The sequence below is a fragment of the Lampetra planeri genome, chromosome 1 (assembly GCF_965212315.1).
Source record: "Lampetra planeri chromosome 1, kcLamPlan1.2.h2, whole genome shotgun sequence".
Lineage (NCBI taxonomy): Eukaryota > Metazoa > Chordata > Hyperoartia > Petromyzontiformes > Petromyzontidae > Lampetra > Lampetra planeri.
In genome coordinates, this window is record NC_136107.1 from 10,220,948 (window position 1) to 10,233,233 (window position 12,286).

General features: G+C 48.8%; 1 protein-coding gene across 1 annotated transcript in view; it reads right to left on the bottom strand.

Moving 5' to 3' along the window:
- Positions 1 to 327: 327 nt before the first annotated feature.
- The window catches only part of LOC144717534 (zinc finger protein GLI4-like), a 76,419-nt gene continuing 64,460 nt past the window's right edge, over positions 328 to 12,286 (bottom strand). Inside the window, exons 10-15 of the mRNA XM_078592933.1 lie at positions 11,960 to 12,091; positions 9,383 to 9,532; positions 8,102 to 8,266; positions 6,226 to 6,534; positions 4,735 to 5,074; positions 328 to 4,421 (exon numbers count right to left, since the gene is read on the bottom strand). Of these exons, the coding sequence (XP_078449059.1) occupies positions 1,561 to 4,421; positions 4,735 to 5,074; positions 6,226 to 6,534; positions 8,102 to 8,266; positions 9,383 to 9,532; positions 11,960 to 12,091 (3,957 nt within the window). The 3' untranslated portion in view covers positions 328 to 1,560. The remainder of the gene's footprint in view (positions 4,422 to 4,734; positions 5,075 to 6,225; positions 6,535 to 8,101; positions 8,267 to 9,382; positions 9,533 to 11,959; positions 12,092 to 12,286) is intronic.

A 12,286-nucleotide genomic window follows, 5' to 3' on the forward strand; every position in this document is an offset into this window, starting at 1 on the left:
ATTATTGTGCATCATGCTCTGCCTGGTTATGAATGTGCTTGGCTGGAGGTGTTGGATTTTTTTCAACAATTATCTGGGCAACATTAGACGTTTTTGGGTTTAGATCGCGTTATTTATAAATGTGTCGTAACCCTCCACCACCCGACACGGCCAATCAGTAAAAAAGTGTCACGTTGACAAAAGACAAATAGTTCACTGCTTTAGCCCACCGGTGTGTTGAAGCGTGAAACCACAACATTGTAAAAAGCGTGAAACCACAACACTGTAAATGTTGTGGTTTCACGCTTCAACACACCGGTGGGCTAAAGCAGTGAACTATTTGTCTTTTGTCAACGTGACTCTTTTTTACTGATTGGCCGTGTCGGGTGGTGGAGGGTTACGACACATTTATAAATAACGCGATCTAAACCCAAAAACGTTGATTATGAATAATATTGGTCGCGAAAGCCTACGTGTTAAACATTAGACGAACAGCAAAAAAGGTTTAAATTTAAAAAATAAACACCATCCAGCATTGCATGCCACATAATTGTGCGATAGGGAGGCGTAACATTTGATGACTCACTTAGGACGAACATAGTCGCAGCTGTTTTTACTTTCAATGTATCTCAAACAGTTGGCAACAATATTGAGGTTGTCGCTTGTCAGGTACAAAAAAATAAACTCGGTGTGATTCAACTGTGTTTCAATGAAAAATAGCGTTCAACTAAATAAGATCCAACGTTCGTTGTAGGTACCAAAAGCAGAGGCAATAAACCAATATAGTGGATTGCATCACGACGTATTTTTCACTCGCATATTTTCGAATTGAAATTTTAATATGCATTTGAAAATATGCATGACAAAAAAGTGTATTTTCAAAAGAATTGATAGCGTGAATAATATGCATGTAAACTGATCGGAAATTGATGACAAAGTGAATTGTGAACATTCAATGCATATGAAAGCTCTGTAGGTGAGGCCTTCTGATTGCTCAGGATCACTGGCAGTGACATGTGCCTGCATCGCACACGTCATGGGCACGTAAGACATGCATCAGCGGCCCAGCATTCTTGTGCCACACAAGCCAAATGGGTGGAAAAGTCACATTGTTTGTAATGCTGCTTTGTAACAATTCAGGTTATACTGGGGATGGCTTGTATTTACTGCAGTCAGTATACCCTGTGTTATTAAATGAGAGTGTCAGGTACTGATGGCTGCTGTTGCTTGAAGACGAAAGAAGTACGTCTTCATTGTCTCAAACAAAATCCAATGCACCAACACGTGACCATTGTGTTACTGCTTCAAGGAATGCATATGAGCATTTTCAAGTGACCGTTGTGCACCTATATACACAGAGGAAAAACTCTTATTACATGTTTACATAATTATATAGATGTTGGCCTTCAGTTAACAAGACAATCTTCATCAAGATTTGGCATTTCACTTGAAAAAAAGTTTTCAATCAAAAAATCTGCATAAATCTATATCCCTTGTTCGTGCCTTTTAAGCATTTAAAAATAACCTTTATTCATCTCAGATGTGCTCCTCAAGTTCCAACAGTTCTTTGAATACAGATTGTTAAGGCATCAAGGTGAGGAACTTGCTTTCCTCGGCCAACGTGGACAGCATGGAGCTCATGTCCCCGATGGCCATGTTGGACATCCCTGAGGTGACTGTTGGGAGCGGTGGGGCCACCCCGGGGAGTCCAATTAGGCCCATGCCAGTGGAGACCGTGCCCACCCGCCCTGGAGGGAGAGTGACAGAGTCGCGTGGGGTTGTGAGGCGTGACGATGCCTGGGAGAGATTGTGGAGGAGACTGGGACTCAGTGGGCCCGACACTAGGCTGAAGTGGTCACCATCATCCAAGATCATGGCCTCAAAGTCTATTTGAGAGGGCAGCGAGGCCTCCAAGCTCAACATGTCCATGGATGTGCTGCTCGTCACCTGATCAGCCCCTGGTGACAGCATTTTCTCTGTGGGCTTCTGTAGGCTATCCCTTTCTGTCACGTGAGGCTGCTGCTGCTGTGGCTGCTGATGATGATGGTGTTGGTGAGGGTTACAGCTCATCGACTGGCGATGGAAGTTGCCACCTCCCTCGACATTGTTATGCTCGCTGAAATTTGCCATTCCGCAATCGTACATTTGAATCTGCCCAGTATAGTGTGTTGCTGATCCACGGGTGAGCATCACGTTGGATTGTCCAGTTGCCTGCGTCCTCATTGCCCTGCTGGAATTGGAACCAATTGCACTGACAGGTTGTACACAGCTTCCCGAGTGCGCCAACTGTTGAAGGTTTCCATTTGATGAGAAGGGGTTCTGTCCTCCACCTGATTTTGCATAAGCAGGAGGGCGAGGGCGCATCGTGCCCTGCGGGAGTTGGGCAGAGCTGTAGTTCTGCTGACCTAGGCCCAGTGCTGGATTCTGCGACTGAGATGGGAAAGCTGCACAGCCTGGGCTCACGCCTGTGTGGGCTGGAGAGCCGTAGCCCGAGTGGCCTCCCGCACCCATCGTCCCAACTTGCTGTGCACTGCCTCGGTTCATCATCATCGTGGCTGGATTCTGATCGCCGCAGAGGCTACCTAGTCCCTGCTGGGGCACTATGTACCCTTGCTGGGACTGGGAAAAGTTCTGGCTGGTCATTCCTTTGGCTGGGGTTGCAGACACCACCTGTGCACAGGCATGCAGGCCATTCCTAATCTGTGGATGTTGCATGCAGCTGGCCTGATGGCCGGGGCTTGCTTGCGTGTTGCCACATGCGTGGGGCCGCTGGACGGAGCCTGGGCTCACCACCAGACCACTTTGACACACGTGCTGTGATTGCGCCTGCGCCGGGCTTGCCTGTGCCGGGCCTGCCTGCATTACGTAGCCCTGACTTGCACTGGCCTGCAGGCGACTGGGTCGTGAGGAATTAAACTGATTTTGCTGGTGCTGGGTGCTTCCGTTCGTCAGATTCTGTTGATAGTGGTTCTGCTGAGGACCCACAGGAGCCTGGTATTGGCTGTAAACTTCGTTCTGTCGCATTAACCCAAGGTTGGGATTTGTAATTGTTCTGCGGTGGGGCACAGCAGGGTTGGCACCAGGGCTGTTGTCCATGCTGCCTGAACTGACCTCATTCCACTGGATGGGCAAATTATTTTTGTTCGAATCCGATGGCATGATATGATTGGGGCTATGATACTGCGCCTGATTGGCAGGGCTCAGTTGGCAAGAATTCATTGCTTGGTGCGACTGAGAGAACCCATTATCCGTGACCATCGCTTGCTGATGGCTGGTCGATGCATTGAGGGTATTGTGATTGGCTTGACTGTACATGTTCATGGCGCCCTGGTAGCCGTGCTGCGGATCCCCGTACCCAATACCTCCATCCACGGTGCCCGGGCCACCCGTCAGGCCGTTCTCCTCAGCCACAATGTACTGCATCAGATCGTCCGGAAGAACCATGTCTTCTTCTGGGATGTGGCCCTCTCCCTCCATCGCCATGGCCTCCATAATGACGTTTTCGCTGATGCTGGGTGGTCGTGGCGAGTACATGCTCCGCTGCAGGCTCCCGTCAGAGCGCGTGTAGCCGCTGGCCCTGAGCCCACCGCGTCGGCGGTCCGACAGTGGCAGGTGCGGCAGTATGTTCAAGCTGTTGTATCTCTGATACTGGTGGTGCTGATGCTGCTGCTGCTGCAGGTACTGGTGCTGATATTGCTGCTCCTGAAGGCGACTCTGATACTGATGAGTGGTATTTAGTGGTTGCCCAAGCCTCTGCGGCAGCTGACTGTGGAACAGGCCTGGATGGTTGACGTTATCACCGGGTTTGCGTACCGGGTCACTCGCTCTTCTCGTTCCGATGCCCGGGATCTCGTGTGGCAGCGGAGTGCGGCTCGTGCCGTAGCCACACACCCCTCCATCACTGCACCGCCGCTGCTGTTGCTGCCCAGAGAAGTGCTGTCCCGAGTGTGATGCGGCGCTTGACTCCCGCATGTCGCCATCGCCGTCCAACATCAGGGCCAAGCGGCTCCTCAGCCCCATTCTTTCCATGTGCAGAAGCGGCGTTGGGGGCGGCCCCCCTGTGGCAACTGCATACTTGGCCTTCAGACGATACTGCTGCAGAGGTGTGAGACCTGGCAGGCCTGGCAGGCCTGGCAGGTGCCCTGCACCGCCGCCACCACCACCGCCGCCGCCCTGGCTGGTCTGGCTGGAGCGGCGTGAAGCGTCAGTGGAGATCGGGTCATAGGAATCGGCCGTGCTGAGATGGCGGCGGTATCCATTTAGGTGGCAGGGTGACACACCAGATGAGCGCCGGCTGCTCAGGTAGGCCGAGCTCAGGTCACTGGTAGCGCTATCCCGACGCTCGTTGAGGCGGTTCAGTGACATCAGGTCACTGGGGTAAAGCTCAGGCCCGCGGGGGTTCACTGGGATTATGGTTGGGCAGCCATTGACGTTTTGGTGACCTGTGTGTTGTGAGATTCAGCAAAAAAAGCAAAAATTACAATTGCGTAAAAAATACAAGTACGAACTGAAAACGAGTAAAAACACGTGATCCATTTTTGTTTACGTTCTGAATTCATGAAATGCTTCATTTTGTTGACATCGTAAAAAAGGAAATATGTAAAGAAACAACATATTCAATTGGTTTACATGACAAAATCTGCAATAAATCAATTAGTTCTTAAACTGACAACTGCTTTTCTATGCATTCAAAACTATTCAGGAGTCTCCTCGGGCCACCCAGAAAGGCCTTCATGAGTGTCCCGAGGATGTTACCATTGATGGGAGGCAGCTTGACAGTCCCGGGTCCCCCTCGCGTGCCCCCTCTGGTCTCTGCAGCCCACGAGTCGGCGGCGATGACGCCGCGCAGCCGCTCCTGCTTCATGTGCTCGAGGCGGTGGGCGGTGGAGGAAGCGGCCGACGAGCGTCGAGCGTGCAGCCCCACGCCGGGCCCATCCTCCCCAGGCTCCTCGCCACCGCCCTCCACCTCGCAGAGGCCGGTACCCTCGCCCAGCTCTGCCTCCTCCCCCTCCGCCACTACCGCCGTCGCCGTCGCCTCTTGGGTGCTGAATGGGGAGAGCTCGCTGCTGCATGACGACTGGCTCCCTGGCGACATCTGCGAGAGATTTCAGTGGGGTCACTCGCATGAAGCAGCCGCCCTGCTTTTATTTTGTGACGATATGGCGTGCGAAACTGAATAGGTTTTTCGCAATTGCGGGGTACAGCTCTTGGATGTGTTTTTTGGTTGTTACCGTGCTTTGGTCAGCACGATGTCCAACTTCCCTGAAGAAGCTTCCAGCACGTTGAGTGAGACATCATTACAACATAATACGATAGAATCCGAGAACACATCAGAGAGCTACACAGCAGATGTAAATTCATTCGCTATTTTTTCTCTGCTGCAGGAGAGGACACAGGATGATTGTCATTTGGGGTGTTTTAAACTCCTTTCATGAATACAGGATATATCTTTACTTGAAAATAACTGTGGCCTCGGCACATAAGGTGCTGTTTAACAAATGATTATTATGATATAATAATGGTAATAACCATATTTCCACATTCATTATGCCATAAAAAATGTCTACAATGTCTGTGTTGTTATATTCGAACATGTTGTTTGAAGTATTCATCTGCATGTGATCATTGTGTGGTCACAGAGCTGCTGGCACGTGACACTATCTTTAATACATCATGGGACATTCATAAAGTTAACATTTCACTGCTGTCTGTAGGGGTCAAGTGATCTGGCAGCTAGAAGGGTGACTCGGGGTACAGACAACAGAAACAGAGAAAAAGGAACGGAGGCGTTACCCAGCCTGCAGGCCGAGGCCCGGCCTCAGAGCTCCCACGGCACGAGCGGGTGGGCACACAGCTCTCCCGGGAGAGCCCAGAACCCACTCCCAAAACGACGCTTCCACGCAGCGGAGGTTATTGAGAGGAGAGAGTCGCATGGACCGCAAGGTGCACAGGAGAGTTAGTACACATCCATCAGCAGCACGTTAGTGACAATTGCTCAGAAGCCGAGCTCTGGGAATGGCAAGAGCACACTAAAAAAATGATGTCCAGTATGCAGACAGCTCTAAATGATGAAGTCACACGGGGAATGATTACATTGAAGAGCAGAAAAGGTGAAATATGGCCACACCGCATGCAGAAAACACAATCTCCATGCACAGTTATCATGCCATACCTACATATTTGTTGCTAGCTGCCAAGTAACGCACATTGACTCGAGTGAGTCCAAAACTCTGAAGGCTCTCTCACCACCGATTTCTCTGATTTGACGGATTTTATCTCCACGTCATTGCCGTTTCCCCTTCTGTCGGAGTGCGTGGAGCCGGGGCTACCCAGGCCCATCTTGCCCCCCCCACCAGGCATGCCCCCCACACCCCCACTGCCCGGCTGGTCCCTGGCCCCCCCGCCTGACGGCCCGCGGGGGTTGGGGGTATCTCCGCCACGCTGCTTCTTGGTGACGTGCGCTTCGGGCCCGTGCACCGTCTTGACGTGCTTGCGCAGGGAGCTGGGATCCGTATAACGCTTGGTGCAGCTGGGAATCTTGCACACGTACGGTTTCTGAGTTGGTGGCGAAGGACAAGACACAAGGACACATTTTGAAGTCACTCAGTGATGCTTTGCGTACATACGTTGGCAAATAAAGTTTTATAAACTGTGAGAGGTCGATATGACAATTGCAATTACGAGAGATGGGATTTGAAAAAGGTACAGTAGTTGACAAATGAATGTTACATATAGTATAATGTTGCTATAATCTGAGTATATTCCCATGTAAAACGATATATATTTTAAAACACATCGTCATTTATAATCTTGGTTCTTTCAGTAAAGTAAAAATTTACATCCTCATTTCTTAAAGTTTTTAAAATATATTTTCCTTCTTTGCACATATTTTTTGTTTGTAAGAGATATTGTCTCAGTGGGCTCTTGTGTGGTAAAATAAAAGTTGTTTATATTTGAAAAAGAGGAAAGAGACAACATGGGAATAGCAGCTGAGAACAACTTTCTTTGCATGAAAGTCAATCCTCAGCTCTCCCTGGCCCCTGTTGCCCACCGTACATCTGCACTCTGACTCTCTAGGCCAAGCTACACACACTGGGCCAAATGCAGCAGTGTGCGCACCAACACACTAGCCTCCAGCAATCACCTTGGCTCAGGACTTGCCTCACTCAAATGTGGTGCAGACAGCGTAAGCAGTCCCATTCTCTTTGGCATACTTTCAAAGAAGCCAAACATCAGTAGGTGGATGTGGCACATTCTGAATTTAAAAAGCCTCAAGCCAAGTTTTCATCCCATTCCTTTGAGACGAGATGGTAGCAGATGGGACCACTCCTCGAGGCCAGGCGTGGGTAAGGAAACTTTTTCTTGTAAATTGTACAAGTATTTAAAAATTATAATCATTAATGTAATCAAGCATGAATATAAATATTATCTCCTTCAAAGTTTATGAGCAAATATCACAGGCTGCACAATGTATCACCGTGACAGTAAAATAGGAACCATCATAGTCAATGCCAGACAGCACAAGCACTGGCGATGACTGCGCAAAGCATGCCATACAGTAAGAGCTTCTCTATGATTAAAATCTTGATATACATTCCATACTTGACGTCTTTTTCGTAACTGTGCATGTTGTAAAGTCCATTAAAGGCTTTTACTGTATCCACGATGAATTGATAACACTCCCAAGAAGAATCGGAACTTTATCAGAGATTTGAATGGGAGCACGGAAATTGTTCACGATGCACAAGCGATGCTGCACACTGTCCCATTGTTTGCCTTATATTGAATAGTAGTGTACGAGGCTCCGTTATCTCATACACATCAGGTCCAGCAAAAACAAAAACTGAGTCTGGTACAAAACTATTTACCAGGCCCTATCTCCATGGCTGCTTCTGGTTCCTAGAGCAGCTACCTCAGCACGCCCAGCAATAGCAAACACCATGCCCTACAGGACCTAGTTGATTGGAATTTTTAAACAATACAACCATAAAAATTAAATCCATATATTCAAGAGATGGCTCCATCCACGAGGGACTTACGTCCATACGTGACGTTACTGAAACGACATTCTGTGCACCCTCTAGGGGGCGTTTGGGGGCGTGCATCGAGGGATGGCACTCACCTCGTTGGAGTGCGTGCGGTTCTGGTGCTTGGCACGGTCGGACGCGTTGGAGAATGCCTTGTTACAGCCCTCGTGCTCGCACACGTACGGCTTCTCGCCCGTGTGTGAGCGCAGGTGCGTCTTGAGGTTCTCCAGGCGAGAATAGGCTTTGGCGCAGCCCTCAAACTGTGCACGATATTCATGAATGCATTGATTCACAAACGCTGCTTTATGGGACATTAATACATAACTGAGGTGTGAGACAAGCCTCACCCATGAAACATTACAAGTAACAGCGGTTGTCGCCAGCGAAGCGAAGTGGACTTTCCACCACTGGCTCAGGACCAGTAATGGGAATGAGCGACCATTTATTTTTGTACGTTTTAGATTTTTTTTATGTTTTAGACCAAATATACACAACATACAAATCTTGCAAACGAACTGCAACACCAGTTTACATCTACGTGCATTCTTTTAACGTATAAATTATGTGTCAGAAAAAAAGAAAAAAAAATTAACCGTCATAGAAATATGCATTGTCCTGTGTCAAAATATAAGAAATCAGGGATCAGTTCAACGCACAAAAAATAAAACGTATTTGTTACTCATATCCGTAAAACACAACAAAACCGTTAGTAATTCACCTTGATCAATTCGAGGAAATATTAAATAAACACCAGTGAGCCTAAACATGGCCTCATTAACCCTGCTGGCACACGAGCCTGCTTGAGGTGGGGACGCCGCCATATAGTGCCGTCATTGTCTCATCGAGGGATATTAATTATGATGGCCTTCAGCCCATGGCCACTTTCATAATCGAGGCCAGACAGTTACAGAGCACAACCAGTGATTGTTTCCCGGCCCTGATGAACCGAATCGGCACAGGTCTCCGACCCACTGCGGCACATTAGGTGCTCGCCGCCCTGCTGAGGCTTCCCAGCGCCACGCGTGGCAGTGCTGCACGCCGTGTAAAGTTGTTGATGGTGAAGTGAACGGTGCGAGATCTGAGGGTATGGGCGCAGAAGGAAGGTTTGCCACCTTTGACAGTCAAAAAACCAGGACATATCTTGGGAAGGACATCTCACAATACTAAAAAATACGTGCAAATTGCTTGTCTTAGGTGGTGCGTTGTTACGCGACATAAAATAATCATGACTTTGAATGTCCCTGGGAAGAATGAGATATTTTCCCAGGATGGCTCCCTCAAAAAGAGTGACAATCCTGAGAAAACTGGAGCAGGGGGGGGCAACCCTAGCAGAGGGGCCGCCCGGGTGAGGCTACGCCCGCTGCGAGCGAACGTACCGTGCACTTGTGGGGCTTCTCTCCGGTGTGGCGCCGCATGTGCACCACCAGCATGTACTGCGCTTTGAAGGGCTTCTTCTCCCGGCTGCAGTCACGCCAGCGGCACACAAACTCCTTGCGCTCCCCGTGGATGTGCTCGTTATTGATGTGCTGCAGGCAGAGCAGAGCAGGTCGCAGGTCAGAGACGGGCAAAGAACAAAGGTACACAATGTGAAGAATAAGAAGAGCATAAAAAATGTAATTCTGGTATGAACAGAACACTTCCCGCCAATGTTTGTGGCAAACAGCGTTACTTTTTCAAAGCTATCATCAGTCATGATATCTTCACTGCTGGATGGAGGCCTTCCCAAGTCATTTCCATCACTCACGGTCTCGTGACACGAGAATCCATCAAGTTCGTGAACATAAGCTGCTTTTTATCACTCCATCTCCACGGTGGCCATCCTTTCAGTTGCATTTACCACTTTTGCCTGCCACTCCATAATTTAAAATATTACGGTTTTTGTGCTTTGGTATGTGAGAACTTGGATATCGTCATACATTTGCACGGAGTTAAATGACCTTTTCAGTCAACACTTTCGAAAATTCTGGAAAATCATTTTCAGATGCGATATAATTCTTCACAGATGTATTCACAAAACAACTTTCTCATTACAATTATTTTACCTGTCACGCCACAGTGGAGTATGTGCTACGGGATGGGTTTCTGCTGGGTGAATTCCGTATTTTCGATAGGAGTTTAAATTATACATTTGCAATGAGCCGGCATTATGAGACCAAAACTGCACAAATACCCCAAGGTGCTACATCCAGGACTCACATTGCAATACCCACGCAACTCTCCACTCAGTTAATTATAGAGTTATAATATCTGATTGTTAATATTTTTTGTTACCGCTGTCCATTTATTCAACACAAAAATTGTACCCAGGCATCCAGGTACACAATAACATTTTTACGTAAACTTTTACACAAATTTGAACACCAAGATAAACAGTGTTTTCAATTGCCATAAGTCTGCAGATACTGAAAATGTGCCAAAATAACTCCTAAAATATATTTAAATATTTTATTATGACATGTATTGTACAGTTCATTCCTGGAAATGCCTCCTCTGTGGCAGGCGCATATGTCACCTTCAAATAATGATGTACGAGAAATGAGAACTGTTAAAAATTAATGTGGCTTTGTGCAAAGGTAGCCAATTGCATACATGATTCCTCAGGGATCTCGCAGTGATTTGTTATTTTAACTTTGCTCCTGAGAAAATCGCTGCATATCTTTACAATAATGTATGTACGAGTGGACAAGCAATTTAGCGCCATCCATCAGCATCCGTATCATATAACTACACATTTGTTCAAGTAAATATCATTCTAATAAACATTTTTCTCCAGTACAGTGCTGAAAGGTTGATTCGTCTTAACGTCAATCTGCAATCACCACCTGAACTTTTTGCCCAATTGAGATCATTGTTTATTAAAGACAGCACGCCAATTAATTATACGGAACCCAAAGTAAAGACATCTCCCGCCTGCTGAGCCTACACGCCATCGCATCATCGCATGCTGGCGCTTTGCGGGGTCGATGTGCCGCTGGTAATTACACCTGGATTAATGGGGTCCCAGCATCCATTTCCTCAACCCCGCACTACAGGCCTAGTCACGCACTCCTGAGCCACGACCCAAAATAAATCAACGCTGGGACCATTCCTCACGGAAATGACACCCGTGTCAAGGTCCTTCTTGGCAGCATCGCCCCCCCCTCCCGCGGGCCAGCCAAACGCAACGCCGCTAATTCTGACGCACGACCGCCGGTGGGGGTTAATACACTGCCCCACGAGTTAACAGAGTCGTGGTGGCATTTGTCAAAAAAAGAGAGGACCTGGACAGGGGTTGGCCACCCGCCACCGCTCATTTTCCCTGCGTTATTTATCTGGGAAAAAATTGGGGAGGGGGGGGTGGGGGCAGCTGCGTGAATAACGCCTGTCGCCGAGACGGATTGCCGATGCGCTGGCACAACGTTTGTTGAACACGGAGGCGCGGGATCAGACCCCGCAATGCGCCCAGAGGCGAGGCCCCACGACGCGAGGCGTCCACTCACACATCCGAAACGAGCCGACGAGCAGCGCGCGACAAAACACGGCGCTGAGTGAGACTCTCGCGGTGACCACTAGATGGTGATATGCAACGTGAGACTACACGAACGTTGCTGAGTTTGAAGAATCCAAGACACACCCATGTCACGAACGGGTGTAAATTGTCTATCGTACGTGAGAACTCGTGGGTGTTTGCTTGTGGTGTGCAAGTGAAATGTGGGACGGCTGAATACATTGTCTTATCACCGACTCCACATTTCACACAGCCTCCACAAGCAAACCTGGGCATACAGCCCAGCTCAATTATTAATCAATTATTAATCTAGTGGCACACACACACGCACACGCATCCTGGATTATAACAGGCACCCCCCAAACTTTTGCTTTCATATACCTTGGAAAAAATGCATCTTGCGACGCGAGGAATGCGGTCTATGTTTTATTACAGTGGCACGAGATGGCTGGCTTGCGCAACTCACGTGCACGAGCTGTTCCTGGGTGTCGAACTCGCGCAAGCACTCCTCCCAGTGGCAGTTCGTCTCGTACACCGCCTCGGGCTCCTGCTTCAGCTCGTCGCGGTCGGCATCCTCCTCGAACTGGGTCATCTGCTCCTGCTCGCGGGACCGGCGGCGCCACGTAAGTCCAACGTGAGAGACGCCGGAGAGCCACAAGCTAGACGTGGGGATTCCTTCCCTGGCCCGTGCGCCGTCTCCCTACTGTGTAGGATGGAGTGCTTGGTATTGTCGTCCTTCCCCCGCACCTCCGATTAGCACGGTTGGCTTCGTACGGTGTGAAAGAAGTTCAAC